At 42.3% G+C, this 23,703-nt stretch overlaps 3 protein-coding genes and 2 pseudogenes across 5 annotated transcripts in view; 1 reads left to right on the top strand and 4 right to left on the bottom strand.

Annotated features, from left to right (window-relative positions):
• The first annotated feature begins 411 nt into the window (after positions 1-411).
• Positions 412-3,087, top strand: LOC310786554 (transcription factor JunD-like). The gene is made up of 2 exons (XM_083647774.1): positions 412-747; positions 1,426-3,087. Exons 1-2 carry the CDS (start codon positions 583-585, stop codon positions 2,038-2,040), a joined length of 780 nt encoding a protein of 259 aa, XP_083503900.1. The 5' UTR covers positions 412-582; the 3' UTR covers positions 2,041-3,087.
• A 5,188-nt stretch (positions 3,088-8,275) lies between these two features.
• On the bottom strand, positions 8,276-8,662 carry LOC310785936 (histone H2A pseudogene; annotated as a pseudogene). Its single transcript has one exon. The product of its transcript is annotated as a histone H2A pseudogene (transcript).
• A 1,777-nt stretch (positions 8,663-10,439) lies between these two features.
• Positions 10,440-23,703, bottom strand: part of LOC310785919 (histone H3.2) — a gene marked incomplete at its 3' end in the record, with an annotated part of 116,626 nt that continues 103,362 nt past the window's right edge. Inside the window, exon 2 of the mRNA XM_083647098.1 lies at positions 10,440-10,865. Within this exon, the coding sequence (XP_083503224.1) occupies positions 10,440-10,850 (411 nt within the window). The 5' untranslated portion in view covers positions 10,851-10,865. The remainder of the gene's footprint in view (positions 10,866-23,703) is intronic.
• On the bottom strand, positions 11,564-13,094 carry LOC310787027 (histone H1-like). The gene has a single exon (XM_083648353.1). It carries the CDS (start codon positions 13,055-13,057, stop codon positions 12,428-12,430), a length of 630 nt encoding a protein of 209 aa, XP_083504479.1. The 5' UTR covers positions 13,058-13,094; the 3' UTR covers positions 11,564-12,427.
• LOC310787029 (histone H2A pseudogene) lies at positions 22,036-22,422 on the bottom strand (annotated as a pseudogene). Its single transcript has one exon. The product of its transcript is annotated as a histone H2A pseudogene (transcript).

Genomic DNA, 23,703 nt, shown 5'->3' with positions numbered 1-23,703 from the left:
CATGAAAACACACAATTTGATTGGGAAACGATGTGCTTTGATAAAAAAAATAAAAAAGTAACTTGTGTGACAAAGTAGGCCTAACTGGTATAATATTACTGAAATCCTATTGGTAATAAGTTATATTGCTGAGTTACTGCTCAAAGTAATATATTACATCACATATTACATTACTTTTGTAATGAGTTACCCCCAACACTGGATATTCGTGGGTTTTGTGCCCTATCAAAAAAACTCCATACCCTACGTTTCTAGCTGTACCCGGAAGAGGAGGCAGAGTGAGACCTCGCTCCACTGTCTCCCCCTCTCTACCCAATGCGCGCGCTCTGATATGTGACATAATGGAACGTGCGAGGATAGAAAAGCTCGAGGCAGCGTGCGCGGGCGTGCAGTCCCCCCTCGACAGCGACAGATCACCGGCGGCTCAGTGGACGAGACAAAAGGCATGATATCACATATCAAAGGAAGAGTCGTTTAACAATTAATTGCACATTTAGGCCTCTGTTTGTTTTGTTGAGGTTATGGACAGAGCGCCGGTTTAAAGGAACAATACGACTTGTCTTTTACTCAACGGGAATAATAATGATGATGAAGAAGGATCTGAACTTGAGCCTGGCCGCCGATCTCAAGCCGCATCTGGCCGACAGCCTCCTCGCTGTCTCCCCGGAGCTGGAGAGGCTGATCGTCCAGTCCAACGGCATGGTCACCACCTCACCGACCAGCTCCCACTTCCTCTACCACAAAACGGTAAGCGATTTTTTTTTTTTTTTTTTAATCATGCTCAAACCATACAATCATCTTCAACCAAAACAAATCGGGGGCATAATAATAATAATAATAATAATAATAATAATAATAATAATAATAATAATAATGCTAGTAATAATAATCATGTTTAATGGCTTTAGTTACTACTTTTTAGTCCATATAATCATAGTGTCTGATTTCTATTTTGAATCGTATGTGTTTTAGTTTTGCCCCATTTGCATTTGTGAATGTAATATTTTCCATGAGATAAAGAGGTTAAAAATAGTCTTACAATACATCATTCTCAGTATATATATATATATATATATATATATATATATATATATATATATATATATATATATATGTTGTTATATATACCATATATTATTCCCCTTGTTATATATTTATATATATATATATATATATATATATATATATAACAACAAGGGGAATAATTTAATTTATTTTCACTAATTCCATCCATAACACAATGACAGAATGTATGACTATTTTGCTCATGGGTTTCTCTGAACATCTAAAAGCAAAACATGCCGGACCCTGGAACAAAATCTTATCAAATGTGCGTCCGTGGTCTAATTTGTGTTAGTTTAGGGGTCCTTGACATGATCAAGGTTTGAGTACCACTGCATCTAACCCAAATCATTTTCTACACAGGCAATAACCGACGAGCAGGAATTTGCAGAGGGTTTCGTCAAGGCGCTGGAGGACTTGCACAAGCAGAACCGGCTGAACGGGGCCGCCGGTGTGAACGGCAGTCTGGACCTGGGCTGCAACAACAACATGGCCCCGGCCGTCAGCGTGCTGCAGCCCGATCTCCCGGTCTACACCAACCTGAACAGTTATGGCAGCGGGCCTCTGGGAACCACCGTCAACTACTCCACGGACACTGTCGCTTTCCCTCCGCCCGGGCCGCCTCCAGAGCTCTCCCAGGTCCAGCTGCTGAAGGACGAGCCACAGACCGTGCCTGACGTGCAGAGCTTTGGGGAGAGCACGCCGCCGCTGTCTCCCATCGACATGGACTCCCAGGAGCGCATCAAAGCTGAGCGGAAGAAGCTGAGGAACCGCATCGCCGCCGACAAGTGTCGGAAACGCAAGCTGGAGCGGATCTCCCGGCTGGAGGACAAAGTCAAGACGTTGAAGAACCAAAACACTGACCTGGCGTCCACGGCCGGCCTGCTGAGGGAGCAAGTGGCCCAGCTGAAACAGAAAGTCCTCAGCCATGTGAGCAGCGGCTGCCAGCTGCTACCACACCAAGTCCAAGTGCACTAGCCTGAGGGCCGCGCAGTGACTGACTGACTGACCAGCAGATAATAAGCTTCAAAGACTTTGATCATGTTGGTTTCTTGTATGTAGCGTAGCCCTGTGATAAGGAGAGAATGTCATGCCATGCTCCGTTCAAAAATCTGACCGTTTGAAAGTGAAGTTTTGAAGGCTTTGCTTATTGCAAAATGTACATACTTGATAGAATATAATCTCGGACCGTTTACGACTGTTAGGCTCTTCTGGTAAATTTGGCCTGTAAGCAGCATGTTATTTCCACAAAACATTTGTATTGATTCACACTGCTCACCATCGCCCTCCACTGTCTATTTTAGGCCAGTGGAAGAATATTGCTTGGACTAGAAGGCGAATCAATTCCAATAGCTGGAATTGTAGTGAAATGCGTGCTGATAGGTTTATTAGATATTTGCTGAATTGAAGAGTCGTTCTCTTCAATTTGTAAAATGTGGTTAGTCCGAGTCTACCTGGTATGTGTGTTTTCCAGTAAGCACAGCAGCATGCAACTTTAATTGAGTTTGGTTTGAAATGATGGTTCTTTTCATATGGGTAGAAGAACGGTGCACATTGAGGCTATATCTAGCTCAGCTTTAATGACAGATGGCACATATCCATACAGTTTATGTTTGCAGATTGGCTGTGTCAGAGGCTACAGCCTCAAACCTGGACCAAACCCATTTTCAATGTACAGTATTGCTGTATCCTAGTGGACTACATCATCTTAATATGCACATTCATGTGTTACATGGGAAATTCATATATGTCCGTATTTGACGTAAGCGATAGCCTATCTATTTGCCATACATATCACATTTCTGTAGAGAACAGAAAGATTTGCATGTTGACAACCTGTAATGTTGCCCGCAGGCAGTCATCAGTGTTTGTTATCCCCAACCTTTACAAGCACTTGTACTCATATGTTTTTTTACTCTAAGGTGTCTTTTCATATTTGAAATGTGAAGTGTTCTGATCTTGTTTTGTTGCACTGACTGTTTCTGTCACTTCAGTATGTTTTTACATGTGTTCCCAATTAAAAGCTGCTCGGCAATAAAAGACTGCTTCCTCCATTTTGGTCCAAACCTATAGCCTACACAGCTGTGTGTATCTATAGCCTACACAGCTGCGTGCATCAAACCTATAGCCTACACAGCTGCGTGTATCTTGACAGAGATATCATTCACTGCGTGCAGGTCCAATAAACGTTGCTCAATAGTAATTTGTCAGGTTCAACAAATAACCTCAAAGTGCAAGTCTTCATGTTGGGTTAGCTACTGCACTTCTCTATCTGTGGTTTTCATTTGAAGAATCACTGTTTGTGTTGTCTTTCCTTGCAAATTAGCTGTGTGATTTATACAGGAACTCATGAAGAACATAATGTAAATAAGTAATATGTCACACATCATGTCTGTCCCCATTGAGCCGTGTCAAAAATGAATAAAAGTAATTCAACATGTTATTATCAAAACCAGAAATTTCGCTCACTGCGCACAATCGATTCCTGGGGTGGAGACCTTGTTTATTGTTTAAAATCACTTTACCTTCTGTAGAAACATCTACACAGTATATAGCATCATGCTGAATGAATTATTTCCTATGTTATACAGTAGGTGGCAGCAAAACCACACATTTAGCAGTAAGCCTTTTCTAAAAACATCTGCAAGTTGTTTGAGTGGTACACTTTGATTTGACACTGCGCCTCCTTTTGATGGATATGGGCAATTTGCTATTATTTACAGTTGGGTCCATATATATATTTGGACATTGGACACAATCTTCATCATTTTGGCTCTGTACACCACCACAGTGGACTTGAAACAATATGTGCTGTAACTGCAGACTCCCAGCTTTAATTTTAGGGGATTTACATCAAAATCAGGTGTAGGAATTACATGACATCTTAATTAAGGGATCAAATTACATTTTAAGGGACCAAATAAGTAATTGGACAAACTAACATAATTATCCAATTGTCCTGTACTTTACAGGGTAATTTGCGGGCTGTATTCTAAAGCGTTACCACATAGTACTAGTATTACACTTACATTGCAATGCCAAAACCCTAATAATTATCACTGTCTATCGCCCACCAAATTCTAAATGTGGCTTTCTTGATGAATTTTGTGAGCTACTGTCCAAGGTCTCCACTGACTATGATTGTTTAGTAATATCAGGTGATTTTAACATTCACGTTGATAGTAAAAACGGATCCCTATGCTAGTAACTTCATAGGCCTACTGGATACTTTTGACCTTACTCAGCATGTTTCTGGACCCACCCACAACAAGGGGCATACTCTGGACTTGGTCATAACAAAAGGACTGAATATTACTGTACCCTGTTGCTATTTCAGATCACTGCTGCATCTTTTTTGAAGTATCTGCTTTTCATGTACAGCAGAAATGCACTCAAACAATCAAGAAACGCACTATTGATAACAATACTATTGAAACCTTTATGAAAACTGTAGTTGAGTCATCATTGGTCATGGCATCGTCAACCGACGATCTCGTGACCAATTAAAAATACAGAACATTCTTAACAACATTGCACCTGTTAAAACTAAAATTATACAAAAACAAAAACCCCCCTGGAGAAATGGAGTGGCTGTTAAGCAGGTTAAGAGAAAGTGTCGCCAGGCAGAACGACAATGGAGGAAGACAAAACTCCATGTTCATTATGCAGTTTATAAGGATAGACTGCATGACTGCAACAAAGAGATCAAACTGGCCAGACAGTCTTTCTTCTCAAAAATCATAAATAGCCTACAAATATAAATAATAGTAAAGTGCTCTTCTCCACTGTTGAATCAATCCACCATCTCAATTTCCATCTGAGATGCTGTCCACTCAAAAATGTGAGCAATTCGCTATGTTCTTCAATAACAAAATTATCAACAAAATCAGACAGAACATTAGTGCATCAAGGTCCACAACTACTCCCACCCTCCAGCTCTCCACAAACATTACATGTGCCATGTCCTACTTTGACCCTGTTGACCTGAAAGAGCTGGAAAATACCCTTGGGCAGCTCAGGTGCTCCACCTGCTGCCTGGATCCTCTCCCTACCACATTTTTTTAATCTGTTTTTAACTGCTTAGCACCTGATATATTACAAATTGTTGACTACTCTCTTCAATCAGGTATATTTCCCTCTGCACTTAAAACAGCTGTCATCAAACCTCTCCTGAAAAAGAACAACCTTGATGCAACAGTTATCGCCAACTATAGGCCCATCTCCAACTTACCATTCCTCAGTAAAAAAACAAAAAAACAGTCTACTCTCAGCTCAATAACTATCTAACATCAAACAGCCTTCTTGACATGTATCAATCAGGTTTTCGGTCTCACCATAGCACAGAAACAGTACTTGTCAAAGTTTTAAATGATCTGCATATCAACAGACAGAAAATATCTGTTCTAGTCCTTCTGGATCTCAGTGCCGCTTTCGACACTGTTGACCACGATATTCTATTAGACAGGTTGGAAAAATGGGTCGGGCTATCCGGGCCAGTTCTAAACTGGATTAAAACCTATTTATACGACAGGAATTTTTTTGTGTCTGTTGGTGACTTCACCTCGGACAGAGTGCATCAAGTACGGAGTACCCCAAGGCTCAATCCTTGGACCATTATTTTTTAATCTTTACATGCTCCCACTCTTACAGCTTATACAGAAACACAAAATAAATTATCATAACTATGCAGATGACTCTCAACTATATATATCACTATCTCCTGATGACCTACATCCCATACATTCCCTTACCCAATCAATGACATCAATTTATGGATGTCAGAAAACTTTTTACAACTAAACAAAGAAAAAACAGAAATACTCATCTTTGGTGAAAAAACTCAGAGACAAAAAATTGCAGCTCATCTCAGCTCCCGGTCTCTGGTGAGCAAAAACGAAACCAGAAATCTGGGCGTTATTTTAGACAGCGACCTAAATTTTAACAGCCATATTAATCAATTAACAAGATCAGCATTTTATCACTTACAAAATTTCTCAAAACTGAGAGTTTTTTAATCTAAACCAGATTCTGAAAAGTTAGTTCATGCTTTTATAACAAGTAGACTAGAGTATTGTAACGGTCTGTTCACCGGCCTCCCAAACTCAGCTGTGAAGCGACTTCAGCTAATTCAAAATGCAGCTGCACATGTCCTCACTGGGACCAAAGAATTTGAACATATTACACCCGTTCTCAAGTCTCTGCATTGGCTCCCTGTCAAAACCAGAATTGAGTTTAAAATCCTACTACTTGTTTATAAAGCCATAAATGACCTTGCACCTCAGTATATCAAAGACATGCTAATTACATACAATCCAGCAAGATCTCTCAGATCCTCAGACAGCGGCCTTTTAACCATCCCTCGTAGCCCCAAAGAGATGGAATACCCAGCCTAAGAACCTGAGAGAGGCCCCCACACTGAACACCTTTAAAAGTAGGTTAAAAACCTTTCTTTTTACAACAATTTATGGTTAGATTATTGGTTTCTTGGTGTGTGTGTGTGTGTTTACATTTGTATTTTTCTGTATTTTTGCAATTTTTATATTGACATTGTTTTGTCTTTGTATGTGAAGCACATTGTGTTGCCTTGTGTATAAAATGTGCTATAGAAATAAAGTTTGACTTGACTATTAGATGTCAGCAGCAACTAGTTCAGATTCAGATCACTGAAGGCTTTGTTATCATGGAGGTAAAATAATATACTTGGGGCAAATGTCTCCATTTCTTCCTAGGCCGAGAGCCAGCTCAACTCCTCAGGATGTTTTATGCTACCTTTTTTCCACTAGGATTCCCTGTTATCCTACCATGGGCCATCTCAAGTGCATAGGGACCACGTTCAACTTGGGGCCGTTTGGTCTCAGTGGCCCAAAAAAAAATCATTTTTCACGGTTGAGTGACATCACAGCGGAGTTTTCGAGGTTCCATTTAAACAGTCAGGTAACCAGCCAGGGTTACTGCTCTGCCTAGCTCCAACCAGGCTAGCCATTGTTAGCCAGTCGATAACAAGGCATTTTGCGCATACAAACACTGCAGCAACATTTCCACACAGATAGATGTTAGACAGTGATGTGTGTACAGCTGATTTAATGAGACACAAGCAAGACAGAAGTGCTAATAAACAGACTGTCCCCATATACAAACTACAGATTTATACAGATGTTTCCTTTGGTTTTCTTGGTTTAACATAATCCTGTTGCTGTGAAGAATACTGAACACCAAAATATTCAAATATGAAGACATGAATATTTGGATAAATAACTTAATTTAGTTCCTCCAATTTGCCACCAGAGGGTAGTCGTTCACAACAGATCCGTCTTCCTCAGGAATTGTGTTGCTAGGTAACATAATGTAGTGGTTGAAACATCTATAAAACAGATGATGCGTTCATGTGTGGGTCTCAGGATATTTCGCTCCGTGCCTGTCAGTAGGCTACATGGTGCAACACTGATTTGTAACATGATAGATAATTAAGAAGACGTGTGCATTATGTGCCTATAATGTGCGGAATGCAAACAGTTTGAGAACCCCAACTGTTTTGTTATTCAAGTCAGTAAATGCTGTGTAAACAAATTAGGCTATATATAGGCTACATGTAGGCTACAGTTATTTGTAATACGATGCAACCAATACTACCAATAATAATTCAGAGACACCAGGGACACGATGCTAGCAAAATACCTTGAACAAGTCTCACATAGCCCCAACTGTGTTTTCTTCTGGCCGCCACTTTGACGTCATACACATCATTCGAATTTAAAATATCCCGCGTTGTAAACGTTTTTTACACAACTAGAACATGAATGAACAATCAATATTGTTTGAGGATTTAAACAGAATACAGCAGAGTATTTCAGCACGCTGAATTCTTCTTCCGTCTGCACGTTAGATTATGTTTGTGGCTTTATCATAATACGAATTCAAGCCTTTTGACATACAATTCCTTAAGACTTACAATTCGATTTTGCCGCCGCGTGCAGCAACTTTGTCATTTTAAATAATTACATATCACTCCTATAATAATGTATAGCTCAAGTCATTATTTCCCGTTCGGTTCAAGTTGTGTGATCTCGTGTGCAAACCGGCAGCATTATAAAAGCTTTTTGATAGTAATAATATGATACCTTTAACTAGTAAGGATAAAAGGAGAGCGCTTTGTCAGTGAGTGGGTGGCTCTTAAAAGAGCCGTTGGTTTGTTGTGGAGACAAGCTGGAGCAGGTTACTTCTTGGCGGCCTTCTCAGTCTTCTTGGGCAGCAGCACCGCCTGGATGTTGGGCAGCACGCCGCCCTGAGCGATGGTGACTCCGCCAAGCAGCTTGTTGAGCTCCTCGTCGTTGCGGACGGCCAGCTGCAGGTGACGGGGGATGATGCGGCTCTTCTTGTTGTCGCGGGCAGCGTTTCCAGCCAACTCCAGGATCTCAGCGGTCAGATACTCGAGCACCGCCGCCAGATACACCGGGGCTCCAGCACCGACACGGTGAGCGTAGTTTCCTTTGCGCAGCAGCCTGTGGACACGGCCGACCGGGAACTGGAGTCCAGCACGAGATGAGCGGGTCTTTGCCTTGGCACGCGCCTTTCCACCGGTTTTCCCTCGTCCACTCATTTTGCGTGTTTTCTTATGATTTGACAGATAATCAAAGAATGAATGGCAACCGCCGGGAGCCCGGGTTATATGCCTATCGAGCTGCTTGTTCATTGGACAGTTGCAGCTTCGCGATCCTCGACCAATCAGAAGATTAATGGTGTCAAGTTAACACAGCAAATAACACTTTCGCTGTGCAATGTTTTGGATTTTCAAAATAAAACTACTCATGAGAAAGTAGTGTTAAGAGAGGATTTGAGCCACATGAACAATTCATTTGATTTCAAAGAATACAGTTTAAAGTCAAATTTCAAAATAAAGGTCACAAAGATAGGAACTGAAATCCATGTTTTACGTGTGATGCTTTATATTATGTTAATATCCGAATGGTTTTATAATATTTAATGCTTTTTAGATGTTGTTTATCTTGTGTTTATCTTTCAATGATTACATGTGATGGGTAAGTTTAAGAAATAGACAATTGGAGACACATCACACTGATGAATATTGATTATAAAATACTTGCAAAGATTATTATGAATAGACTGAATGATGCCCTAGAACACATAATAGAAAAAGAACAGACATGTGCTATAAAGGGAAGACTGATGTCGGACAACTTAGGAATGTTGAGAAATATAATTAATAATACAGAGGAGGAATTTTTCATCATAGGACTAGACCAAAAGAAAGCATTTTATTTTATTTCAAGGGAATATTTGTGGGAAGTTTTAAAGTGTTATGGTTTGAAAATGATTTTATTAATATAGTTAAGTTGTTGTATGCCCAATCAATAACTCAAGTAAATGTGAATGGAGTTCTAACAGACTCTTTTGAAATTAAGATGGGGGTGAAACAGGGTTGCCCTCTTTCTGCTGCCCTCTATGTTTTAGCCATCAACCCATTATTAAAAAGAATTAAGGAGGATACCAGGCTGAGTGGGACGAGAACCAGTGGTGGAGACCGAGTGACTGTCCTGGCCTACGCCGATGATGTCACGGTCATAGTCAAAAATCAAAAGGAACTGGACATAATAAATTAACACCTTAGGACATAATGGTGTCTGGTGCCAGACTGAACCACAATAAAACAGAAGGAGTCTGGTTTGGAGAGAATAACACTCGGCCTGTAATTAGTATAAATGATAGAAATTATATGACAGTTTTAGGTATTAAAATAAGTAATACAAATTGTTATGAAGAAAACTGGGATTGCAAAGAAACAGAAATAAAGGAAGAACTTCAAAAAAGTGAGGCAATAAAGGAAGTAACTATAAAATTAGAATAATAATAAAAACTTTTGTTTGATCCAAACTATTGTTTTTAGCAACTGTCCCCCCCCCCCCAAAGACCAGACATTAAAGAAAATGAATAAAGCTGTAGTGAACTTTATATGGGGAACCACCAGGGAGGTCACAAAAAGGCAGCTACTCTATTAAGGAGGGAGGCCTTGAATGTTGCATCAGCCATAGAGCGAAAGGCCATGTGGATAGGTGAGGCTCTGAGCTGGACCAAAAAAAAGGACGAGCAAGGAGTTCAGTTCCATATTATAAACTTTTAAGTACTCCCTTCTACTGTTTAGATTATAAAACAAATGTATATTACTGTGAATGTTTGTTAGCCCTGACTGAATAATTCAATAAAGTATATTTAAAGCACTTATTATTCCGGGTTGCATTATTTCATTGTACTTTTAGATATCATTTAGAATTGTTAGATGCTGATAACACAGGGAATACACTCTTAGTGAATATGGAGGTGGCTCTTAAAAGAGCCGTTGTGTTGTGATGTCCCGAGGGAGTTTAAGCGCGCTCTCCGCGGATGCGGCGGGCCAGCTGGATGTCTTTGGGCATGATGGTGACCCTCTTGGCGTGGATGGCGCACAGGTTGGTGTCCTCAAACAGGCCGACCAGGTAAGCCTCGCTGGCCTCCTGCAGAGCCATGACAGCGGAGCTCTGGAAGCGCAGGTCGGTCTTGAAGTCCTGAGCGATCTCTCTGACCAGGCGCTGGAAGGGCAGCTTGCGGATCAGCAGCTCGGTGGATTTCTGGTAGCGACGGATCTCTCTGAGAGCCACGGTACCGGGCCTGTAACGGTGAGGCTTCTTGACGCCGCCGGTGGCCGGGGCGCTCTTACGGGCAGCCTTGGTGGCGAGCTGCTTCCTAGGGGCCTTTCCTCCGGTGGATTTACGAGCGGTCTGCTTGGTTCTGGCCATGCTTCAATTTCAGCTCTTCCTCTCTACGAGAAAAGTCAGAGAATAATGTCTGCGAGAAGAGTGTCGGCTTCATAAAGGCAACGCCGGAGTGCTGCTACACGCTGATTGGTCTGCCTGAGGGGAGGCGCGAGCTTCAATAGATCATCTAGGGCCAATTGGAGGAAAGCCCGCCGAAAACTCAAACTAAACAATAATTCAAAGCACAAAGCTGGATAATGTACACGCACGCACGCACACGCACACACACACACACACACACACACACACACACACACACACACACACACACACACACACACTTTAAATGATTTGCTTATAGTGATCATTTTTGGCCTTGTCCCACCTGAGAACAATGGAAATATGTTTAAAACTACTGTAATTTTCGTATTTTTTTAACTTACAAACTGCCAAAAATGAGCCAACAAGATACAGCAGCGAAACTCGGTGCATGTCTGTCTTTTAAATAGCTTTATTGAAAAAATATTCAGGTACAAGTTATGCAGTCAATATATCAAAACAATAGTTTTTCTTTTTTTAACATAATACATCTGTCTGTATATGGAGAGATCACGGCATCTCTCTGGAGAGATGATGGTGTCTTAATTATTAATGTAATACATTATCCAAATGTCAATTAGATGGTGATGTGCATGAGAAATAAAGAAAAAGGAAAAACAATGTTATAATGATCATGTGAGTGTGAGGAATGAAAATTAAATTAATATTGATTAAACATAATAATTTATAAATAACAGTACTAGTTACATCTTCAAGAATAGACAGGGGCACAAAACGCAACTCGTTTCAACCTCTCCGGTCTACTAGTCTGTAGACCAGAGGTTGAAATGCGTTGCCTTTTGTGCCCCTGTAATTCTTGAAGATGTACATTGTTTAACTATTGCAGTAGACATGTACTTTACTTCGTAATTAAAATCTAAAGTATCCAAGAAGCTCCTTTTTTCTCTTTTCTGATTCACTTTTGGCCTGCAGAGCTTCCTTGTGCCAGATTTTTCCTTTTTCCTAAATCACATAGTAGCCACGTCTATTTATGGTTGGTTTATGGATCTGTGTAGATTAGAATAAGACAAAAGTAGAGGAAACCAAAAAGGTGCAAAGTAGGACATGAGCAGAAATGAATGCCTAGTATTGTGATCGATTATGATAACGATTATGTTTGCATTCCTGTTGTGATGAATGCATCCTATGTACAACATCATGTAGCCTATATAAAAACATATTTCCATATTGAATGATTTAGCAGCATCTGAAAAGACTGGAGTCAAACATATCATGAGTCCAGAAAGGATCAAACAAAACCTGGACAACATGTATACAAACAAGTGACGTTGCGTCACTCATCTATAGTTATTGTGTCTAATTAGACACAATGCAGTATTAGTAATACACACAGACAGGGAGAAACCGTAAACGTTGTAGCAGTTGTAAAATGGTGTGTTTTCATGGTGTGGAGGTTAATAATTAATAATCAGTCATCAAATAAAAATAGGGATGCTCTTTAAAAAGGTTGTGGGTGGCTCTTAAAAGAGCCTTTTTGGGGAGAAGTCAAGCTGGAAAGCTTACTTCTTCTTGGGGGCAGCTTTCTTAGCTGCTTTGGGCTTGGCAACCTTCTTCGCTGGAGCTTTCTTGACAGCAGCGGGCTTCTTCACCACCTTCTTGGGACTCTTGGTCGCCTTCTTGGGGCTCTTGGCTGGGCTCTTTGCTGGTTTCTTGGCCGCTGCAGCGGGCTTCTTGACTTTCTTGGGGGATTTCTTGGCGGCTGCTGGCTTCTTAGCTGCGACCTTCTTCTTGGGGCTTTTGGCGGCTGGTTTCTTGGCAGCGGGCTTCTTGGCTTTAGGAGCGGCTTTGGCAGCGGGTTTCTTCACCTTTTCAGCCTTGGGGACCTTGAAGGAGCCGGCCGCCCCGGTGCCCTTTACCTGCAGCAGAGCGCCTTTTTCCACCAGCTTCTTAATGCCGATCTTGACGCGGGCATTATTCTTCTCCACGTCGTAGCCTCCGGCAGCCAGGCTCTTCTTGACGGCGGCCAGAGACACGCCGCTCCGCTCCTTGGAGGCGGACACAGCTTTGAGGATGAGCTCACCGACACTGGGGCCAGCCTTCTTCGGCTTCACCGCCGCCTTCTTCTTGGTGGCTTTGACCGCTTTCGCCGGGGCGGCAGCGGCGGGTGCAGCTGGAGCGACTTCTGCCATTCTTCTTCTCGAGTATTTTCTGCTTCACAAAACTCTACAGAATGTGACTGGAATATCATCCACGCTGACCAAGAGGCGGGACTTATACACAGCATGCGGACCGTGTAGACTCAACACACACAGCGTCTCTCTCTGTCCTGTTGAAATGTGGCGACACTTGTGTTTTCTCTTCCACATTTTAGGGATAAAACACACCGATCGGAGCAGTTTTGAAGTCTACATCTTATTCGAGATGTTAGAAAACTTGTTTCCTTTCGAAATGGAGTCGTTTTTAGCAACGAGGAGACTTTATTTGTATTCAGAGAAGCTTCAAACCTCTCCATTACCCCGTCACAGTATTCTACTCGCAGTGGGATTTCCTCACATTTCGACTCATAAAATGGTTTAATATGCTTTACATTTCAAACAACACTAGTTTTACAGTAAGCAGAGATGTCTGACGAGGGAATACAAGTCAAAGTACTGTAGTGCTGCTATTAGTTTTGTTTTAATCGTCAGATTTGTGGTGTCGGTAAACACACTTGAGGCAGGCGGTGACTTAGGCAGGAGAGATTGTTCCTGAGGCATTAACTTTGTGACTCAGGTGAATGATGCAGTCATGATCAATGGAACTGAAAATATGTTTTGTTTAAAAGGTTGATTTTACATTAAAGTAGGCCAAACATGTATTTTCTCCATTCGATATATCTCATATGATTGTCAAATAAAATAATACAGTGCCTTCCGACTTGCTGTGCTTGAGTCCACTAGACTGAAATAGCCTATCATTTTGCATTTGACGTTTTCATACTAGCACTGTGGTAGTATACTATTTCCATGAGTAGGCCTACTCTTTACAGCCAGGCTGTGCTGCTGGCCTGGGATCAGATCCTCTCAGAGTCTTTGGATAAAATGCATTATTTCCCACCTTCTAATGTGTTTAGTTCTGCTCAAAATTCCCCACTGTGCCTGTGGGGAATTGTGTTTGTTCCATACACAACATGCTTCACATCAATGCAGTAGGCCTACATTATACATCATACATACATCATTCCCAAATAAAAAATAAACTTGTGTACAATAGGCTACAAATAAAAGTAATTAAAAGCAACCCATTGCACGTGTTGCATCACACACCTATTCAACTGCACTGAACACAACCCCCATAATAGCCTACAGATAAATTACTTCACATTGCTCCATAGCCTCCGACAGTAGCCTACTATTACGAGTCAAGAATGCACAACTTCAACATGAATGTTCCAGCTGAATGTTGTATTTCTCTGTCATGTATATCATCGGCCCAGGGTCCCTCACTGCCCTATTTGGGCCATAATGCAGTCTCCTCAGTATCCTTTGCAAGATATTTAACATTTGTGAGTGGTAGGCTGATGTACTTTATTGCTGTGTTTGTGCAGTGAGATGGGGATGGCAGTATCATCAATAGATCCTTAGTTCCCAGGCTGGCTGCTCAGTGTATGATGTGAGGACTGGTGAACTGGCACAGACGCTGACTGATCTATTCTTAAAGGGTGTAAGGGTGTAAACTGAATCAATCAATCAATCAATCAATCAATCAATCAATCAATCAATCTGAATATATAAAATACAACTGGATGGAAATACTCTGGTATTTAAACTGAGAATTATAAGTAGATAGTTAGATAGATAGATAGATAGATAGATAGCTTTATTTGTCCTCAGAGAGGAAATTATTTTCCAAAGAAGATGCGTACATAATACAAACATGTAGGACATAAAAGGTACAGGGTTGTACAAAGTACTGATGTGCACTGTACAGAAACACATAAACATAAGAATAAACAGAGACATATATTGACATTGCACACTACATAGTAACTAGAGTTTAAGGCAGTATAGAGATAAAAAAAATAGTACGCCTACTACTGGTAAATGTGTGATTTCATTTCTAGTATGAGCAGAGCATTATGAAATTGCAGCATTTTGGTAAATTAGTTTACTTTTCAGTTGTAATTGTTTAAATACTGAGGAAGACGAAAAGAAAAGAAAGAAAAAACAAACAAAACAAAATAAATAACTTCGTAGCTCCACACAACAACTTGTGGTTTTCAGTCTCATATGTCTGGAAACAGAGCACACCTTCTTTCATCTTTGTATGAGCAGGACAGGCAGTAAAGCAGCCAACTCTGAGTAAAATCATATCAAATCATATCAGGACTCTGTTAAAAAACTGTATTCTTATTCTCAATAGGAGAGAGACAGACAGACAGACAGACAGACAGACAGACAAATATATCTTGTTCCGGCTTTCTGAGGTCTTTAGTCTTGACAGAGTACTGTATCTTTGGGTTGTGGACTGATGGTCAGGATAAAATAATACATTTGAGAAGGTCATCTTGGGCTTTGGGGGGGGAATTATTGCCATTTATGGTGACATTTTATAGACCAAGCGATAAATCGATTAGTCTAACATAATCGACAGATCGATAATGAAAATAATCGTTAGTTGCAGCCCTACTCAGCATTGGCAAGGTGTCCCACATTGTCCCTCACAAACATACTTGTTGTCCCACATTTGGTTTGCTGGGATCTGGTCACCCTATTAATACATTATGAGAGCGTGGTTGATCTGTCTTCTGTCACAGCTGTAAGGAGGCAGTGAGGGATTTGAGCTCATATTGAGCAGATATCAGTTATATCAGATGTGTCTATTATAGCAGATATCAGTTACTAGAAATCCCACACCCTTGATTCCTAGGCTTGCGCGCTTGGCTGCTGTGTGGGGCCTCGTCTGCCCTATTGGCATGCGTAGCGCACAATTTGCCAACTTTGCATCACTGATGACATCACTCACTGATGACATCACATTGCAGTGGCCATCACCCATCGCTGATGACATCATCGAGTGGTCGAGTGACATCACTTATGTCAGACATGATGAGATCACATCACAATTGCTCGAGTGACATCACTGATGTCAGTCATGATGGCATCGCAATTGCTCAAGTGACATCAATGATGTCATAGACTCTATGGCCCAATTCCAATCCGCCCCCTAAAGACTCAAGCCCTGTTCCTCACTCCCTCTAATGGCCACTGTTTATATGTGTTACTCTAGTTTAAGTAATATAAATGATAGAAAACATGCTGTGCATTAGTTAAAAAAAAATGTTTTGCTTCATGTAGTTTGTCTCTGTTCTATATTCCCCCTGTTCTCTGTGAGCATATCATGTACACTGCATAGTTTTTAGTCAACACCATGTGTGCCAAGTTTTCACCATCTCAATGTTGTTGTTGTCATAGGCGTGGCGAACCTTGCAGAGGGGAAGCGGATCTACAACTACCGACACTCAAGATCTTCCAGTCTCCACAAGGTCGTGTACCCTGGCAGGATGGCATTGTTAATCGAGGCCTGCTCAACCACCCAGTATGAAAAGGACAAATCATTCACAACACAATCACAGCTAGCATAAGCAGACTCCAAATGACGTCAGCCTTCACCATGTCTATTTTTAAATGAATGACTTTGTAATCACAAGGCGGTATTTTATTTTTATTTTTTCAAGAATGTGTGTGACACTTTTCACTAGTCACCATGACCTTTGCTGATTACCGGACTTTTCCTTTTTTTTGTCATATAAAGGCTGGGTGTGCAAACGCTTTTTGCCTTCATTTTTTCCCCCTTCTTATTTTATTCCTATAAATGTCACTGTGTACTTTGTTCACCGCGTACATGTAATAAATCTTGTGTTTTACCTTAAACTGTATGTGTGCAGGATTTTCTCTTGTCAGCCAACAATGCAACATATGAAGGGTTTCTATAGGCTCTATGCACCCTCTGTGAAAAAGAATTTCCTCTTTAAGGACAGAAACAGCTATCTATCACACATTCACAGGTACAGCGCTATCTCATTGTACCTGTGTCCAGAACAGGAACAGATAGACATCTGCAAGGTTAATTAACATGGTAGTTATGCAGCCATTACGCCCCTCTTTGTACACTTTCTCTGCCTTCAGTGATGTACTTTGCATATTGGTGGAGGGCTGTCTCAGAGGGGGAGCAGGAGGGGTCTCAGACATTGTGACACAAATGGTGGGAGAGAACACTTTGCATTACAGTCGCCATGACCTTTGGGATGCTGATTTCCCTGTACTGGACCTGTGTGCAGACAGGAACAGATACAGACATGGTAGTTATGCAGCCATTACGCCCTTCTTTGTCTGCCTTCAGTTATGTCCTTTGCATTTTGGTGGAGGGCCGTTTCTGAGGGGGGGACTCTGCATGACTATACATGTGTAGACACTTTGCATTACAGTCACCATGACCTTTGGGATGGGAGGCAGTACCCATCAACGGTAGTCTCTTAGAACAGACGAGTTGGCTTCCGCAATTTTCAAATGCTTCCGCCATACCGTCTGTACTTCATGGGGGAGAATCATGCACCAACCGGAATGGGAAGTAGAAAGGCGGGTTTTCCGCTCATTAGTCCAATCAGAATCGCAGAAAGGCGGGTCTTCCGCTCATTAGTCCAATCAAAATCCAATATGCCGCATTTTTCGTGGACACGTGTCGTGATTGGTCGGATTCCGTTGAACTTCTTTCCTGTCTGAAGGTTTTTTTCCCAACTTCCTTGTGCATGTTCTGGGGGTGTAACGTACAGACTGTGTATAGCTGCATTCGCCGGATGTCGATGAGACAGTCTGTTTTAAGAGACTACATCAACGGTGACCTACTCTGTGTTTCTCATTTGGTTTACTCATATTTCTAGCTAGTAGCCCTGTTACAATAAATGTGTACAAGTACAACAGTGATTTTGGTCACACGGTAATTTATTTGAAAGACACACAGTAGCCTGATAAAAACGGAACAGGCAAATGCTTTAGAAAGTATAAACAATAAAAAGGTAAAAGCACCATAACCATATACAAATAATAAACAGTGCAGGTTAACAACTGTTAGATGTGCAGAACAGTAGCCTGACTACAAAAAAAAGAACAGGCAAAAAAAAGGGGGATAAAAGCACCATAACCATACACAAATAATAAAAGAAATTGTGCAGGGTAACAACTGTTAGATGTGCAGAACAGTAGCCTGACTACAAAAAAAAAAGGACAAAAAAAAAAAAACTTGGGTACTCAGGTACGCCAGTGTGAACCCTGTCCCGGGACCACACACAAACAATGGCCCACTAGTTGGCCATCTTCTTCATCCATGTCAACAGCACGCTGTGGAGCTCGTACGCTGCCTCCAACCTCGCCACCGGTGGGAGCTGGCTCAGCCCGGCTGCTATGCACTGAGCCAAATGTTCAGAGTCCGATGGCTGACTCTGTGTCGGTGTCTGTGACGACACACGAGCCACGACCTTGTCCCCCAGGCCGCTAACTTCCTCCTGCCGCTGTATAGCAACGTCGTTCATGTGTTGGTGGCAGGTCGGTGGAGAAGTGGCCGACAGAGGTGAGGGCTGAGTATGGGCAGAGGATGTGCCCGGGTGTGTGCGACAGGGGGTAGGCCATGGCGACGGGGCAGCTGGTTGGTGGCAGGGCGGCGGAGGAGAAGTGGCTGACAGAGGTGAGGGCCCAGGCTGGGCAGAGGATGTGCACGGGTGTGTGCGACGGGGGGGTGAGACGAACGGGGGTGAGTCAGAGGCCCCAGGCTGGATGGGGGTGGGAGGGCTGCACCGACTTGCGCTGGAGGACCCCTCTTCCACAGCTGGCCCACTGGGAGGGCTGGCGTCCATGTTGGTGTCATGGTTCTGTCAATGAAAAACAAGAGTGTGAATAAAAAGCCACATATGCAAATGAGAAGTCAAACTCTCGTAACGGGACAAGCCCCGTTACGAGAGTTTGACCCCCCGTCTTTTATTGTCACACGAACACCACAACACATGCATGCGGCCACAACACACTCATGCTGACGGTGGCCGGTGAAAAGTGTCCTCTGTATTTAACCCATCCAGGCATGTCCTTTCCTCCGGGGGGCAGGCCAGGAGCAGTGGTCGCTTTCTCGTACAGCGCCCGGGGACCAACTTCGGATGTTGTCGTCACTGGTTGGATGACGATGACGATCTGATCTTCTGCATGTTTTTAGTGGGGGGGTTATATACGGAGGAACCCCCTGGGGGAGCACGGGGAGAACATGCAAACTCCACACAGAGAGAAAGGCCCTTACGACGAGATAACCCACCTGGGCAGTGGGCACTGAAGATATGGGGGGGAACACAACCACAGCGCCCACAGTGTCCCGGGCGAGAATCGAACTCAGGACCTTCTGACTGTGAGGCGACAGCTCTACCACTGACCCACCGTGGCCCCTAACAACACTTGGCCTGCGGTTAATCAATCTATTTAAAAAAAATGAAATGTGAATCGGGGGTGGAAAGAAAGAATAAACTGTTCTGAACAAACTGTTGATACTGTAAGCAGGGTTCCCACACCTTCCTCAACATCAAATTCAAGGACCTTTCTAGGACCGTTTCCCCCAGATTCAAGGACCCAACACGGCATAGTTTGAGAATATGTGAACACTTCTCAACTGTGCTGTTGTCTCTTGCCTTCTCTCACAGAGCACAGCAAAAAATATACTGAGTGAGTGAGTGGTGCAGCACAAACCCAATCTGCACTGCGGTTAATCAATACAATAAAAGATAGCCCTGATACCAATAGTGATATATTTTAGTATAGTGATTAGCTAGTACAATAGTATTGTTAGCTAAAAAAAATATGATTGTATGTAGGAAGGAAGAAAGAAACACAGACGCTATTTAGAATCGACGCAGTAGGGAGAGGTTGGCACACAAAGGAAAATGATTCGGATTTGCTACTAACCTCTTTATCGGCGTACTCCCCTTCGTCAGTCCTGGTTCTGTTCAGTGGTCTGACGGACCATCTACGTCTTCTTCTTCTCCTCATCTCCCGTCTCATCAACATCGCGTGCTCTATGTCAATTTCCTCATTATATTGTAAAATAATCTCCAGCGCTGCCAATACACGAAGAGCATCCAACGCCGCCGCCATGATTTAAAGTTATGGGTAAGAACCTCGCTCCCTTCACGTGAACGCGCCTCTAAGGGCTTGAGTCAGTAAAGGGGCGGATTGGAATTGGGCCATATATATAGTCTGGAGTTACTTCAGTGTTGTTGCTATGCTACGCTGGGGGTACGAGGCTCGCTCTGGGTTACGCCCACTGACGCCAAACTCAATCCAAAAACTAAGTGCGCCCGACTGCTATGACATCATGACTTTAGACCTGTTATGAATCAGTGAGGTGTTTTGTAATATTCGGGCTAAAATCCTGTAGCTTGTAAATAAGCTCAGACCACGTACGTGTCTTGCTTATTTACAATTCATACATTCATTGTTTTGAATGGCCAATAACCCCCAGTTCACGCCCGCGCTGCCCCTCTTGCTCGCGTGAGTCAAGAGTGACCTTACGAATATGATCAGATGTGTCCATTATGGTTCACACAGTAGATCCCTCACATACTGGGTAGGGGAGAAGATGAGACACATCATGGGAAATGGAGCTTCCAATCAACATACTTATTGTAGACTTTGTGATTCATTGCAATTGGTGGATAAGGGTTTCCAGCAGCAAAACATGTCATAGGAGCAGATTGCTTTGGTGTGCAGGTAAGGTTAGTCATTAAAACCTATTCTAGATTATAGTCTATTTCATATTATAAAACGGCTCTCTCAAATCAAGCAATCTGATTGGTTCACAGCCATTGTATAATTCCAGTAACCGAGTTCAACCAATAACCCATGGCCATGGGTTATTGGTTGCCATGGCAACTCTCTTACTAAAAGGCAGCGCTGCGCTCGAGCCAAACAGCTTTCTCCTGATCTGCTGTATGGAGGGTCACTAGTCCTTCAAGTCTTTGTACAATGAGTCATTATGGACGCATGATGGCGCAACTCTCTTACTAAAAGTACCTCAAAAACAAAATGGCGGAGACAGCTTTCAGATCCTTGTGAATCGATCTTCGCTTATAACTTTACTAATACTTAGCAGAAAATGATGTTTTGTACAAGAATAGACGCGGGCTAATGTCTTAACCCCTCTCTCGCGCGCCCTCACTCTTAACCCCGCATTTCTAAATAAGACGTAACGTTACTTGGTGTCGGCATACGGCTCTGGTGTCGGGCTTTGCGAAAAGCTCTCAGCAAGCGCCAGGATTGGCCAATGTCGACTTCAGTCTCCAGAACGATCCAATCAAATCACCCGCACGTCTATCTTCTTGCTAGAGGTCCCGCCTTACAGTAGTGTTTCAACTGACTCAGAATGACTCAGAATACCATGCCAGTCGGACTTATAGTATTATTATTATTATATTATTATACTTGGAAACCGTTTTATAAAAGCAATATAGCACTCGAGCTGCGTGGTGTTGTGGAATATATCCCGCTGATAAGCTGTTATCCCACTCGGCCTGCGGCCTCGTGGGATAACAGTTTATCAGCGGGATATATTCTCCACAACACACTTGCTCTCATGCTATATTGCTTAAATAAAGCACTCATTGCTGTTGCACTCAACCATGCATTTTATCTTTAGTTGTACACAGGGTATCCCCGGGGTCTTAAAGTTGATAAATCAATTTAGTATTAATTTAAAAAGTATTAATCAACATTTGAGAGGTATTAAATGTTGTAGAGGTGTTAGCAATAATTATTCTGTCTGCACGTTATGTTTGAGGCTTTATCATAATACTAATTGAAGCCTTTTAACTAACAATTCTTTCGATGTATAATACATTTTGGCAGAGTGCAGCAACTTGCCATTTTAAATACATCACTCCTATAATGTATACCTCAAGTAATTTTCCGTTAGGTGCCAAAGCAAACTGTTGTGTAATCTCGTCTGCAAATTGGCACATTATAAAATATTTGATAGTAATGGTGCATGATGCCTTATAACTATTAATAGCGTTAGTAAAGCTAAAAGGAGAGCTCTTTGTAAGTGAGTGGGTGGCTCTTAAAAGAGCCGTTGGTTTGTTGTGGAGACAAGCTGGAGCAGGTTACTTCTTGGCGGCCTTCTCGGTCTTCTTGGGCAGCAGCACCGCCTGGATGTTGGGCAGCACGCCGCCCTGAGCGATGGTGACTCCGCCAAGCAGCTTGTTGAGCTCCTCGTCGTTGCGGACGGCCAGCTGCAGGTGACGGGGGATGATGCGGGACTTCTTGTTGTCGCGGGCAGCGTTTCCAGCCAACTCCAGGATCTCAGCGGTCAGATACTCGAGCACCGCCGCCAGATACACCGGGGCTCCAGCACCGACACGGTGGGCGTAGTTTCCTTTGCGCAGCAGCCTGTGGACACGGCCGACCGGGAACTGGAGTCCAGCACGAGATGAGCGGGTCTTTGCCTTGGCACGCGCCTTTCCGCCGGTTTTTCCTCGGCCACTCATTTTGCGTGTTTTCTTATGATTTGAAATAGAATCTAAGAATGAATGGCAACAGCCGGGAGCCCGGGTTATATGCCTATCGAGCTGCTTGTTCATTGGTCAGTTGCAGCTTCGCGATCCTCGACCAATCAGAAGATTATTGGTGTCAAGTTAACACAGCAAATAACACTTTCGCTGCGCAGTGTTTTGGATTTTCAAAATAAAACTACTCCTGAGAAACCGAGTGTTAGAGAGTCAAATTTCAAAATAAAGATCACAAAGATAGTAATTGAAATACATGTTTTATGTTAATATCCGAATCGTTTTATAATCTTTCATGATCTTTTTAGATTTAGTTTTTATGTTATGTGTTTATCTTTCGTATGTGCCTCCGACAGTAGCCTACTATTACGAGTCAAGAATGCACAACTTCAACATAAATGTTCCAGCTGAATGCTGTTGTATTTCTCTGTCATGTATATCATCGGCCCAGGGTCCCTCACTGCCCTATTTGGGCCATAATGCAGTCTCCTCAGTATCCTTTGCAAGATATTTAACAGTGAGTGGTAGGCTGATGTACTTTATTGCTGTCTTTGTGGAGTGAGATGGGGATGGCAGTATCATCCATAGATCCTTAGTTCCCTGGCTGCTCAGTGTATGATGTGAGGACTGGTGAGCTGACACAGCCTTGTGGGGCACCTGCACTGACTGATCTATTCTTAAAGGGTGTTGTTAAACTCAATCAATCAATCAATCAATCAATCAATCTGAATATATCAAATACAACTGGATGGAAATACTCAGTATTTAAACTGATAATTATAGGTAGGTAGATAGATATATATAGATAGATGTATAGCTTTATTTGTACAGAAACACATCAACATAAGAATAAACACAGACATATATTGACATTGCACACCACATAGTAACTAGAGTGTAAGGCAGTATAGAAATGAAAATAGTAGACCTAGATTTCATTTCTAGTATGAGCAGAGCATTATGTAATTGCATAGCATTTTGGTAAATTAGTTTACTTTTCAGTTTTAAGTGTTTAAATACTGAGGAAGACGAAAAGATAAGAAAGAAAAAACAAAAGAAAGAACTTTGTAGCTCCACACAACAACAACTTGTGGTTTTGAGTCTCATTATGTCTGGAAACAGAGCACACCTTCTTTCATCTTTGTATGAGCAGGACAGGCAGTGAAGCAGCCAACTCTGAGTCAAATCATCTACAATATCAGGACTCTGTTAAAAAAACACTATTCTTATTCTCAATATGAGAGAGATACTGTTCTGTTATTATTC

Source organism: Poromitra crassiceps, assembly GCF_964638095.1.
Source record: "Poromitra crassiceps genome assembly, chromosome: 12".
NCBI lineage: Eukaryota > Metazoa > Chordata > Actinopteri > Beryciformes > Melamphaidae > Poromitra > Poromitra crassiceps.
Note: the sequence above shows the minus strand (reverse complement) of the source record. Positions and strands in the feature narration are given on the sequence as shown.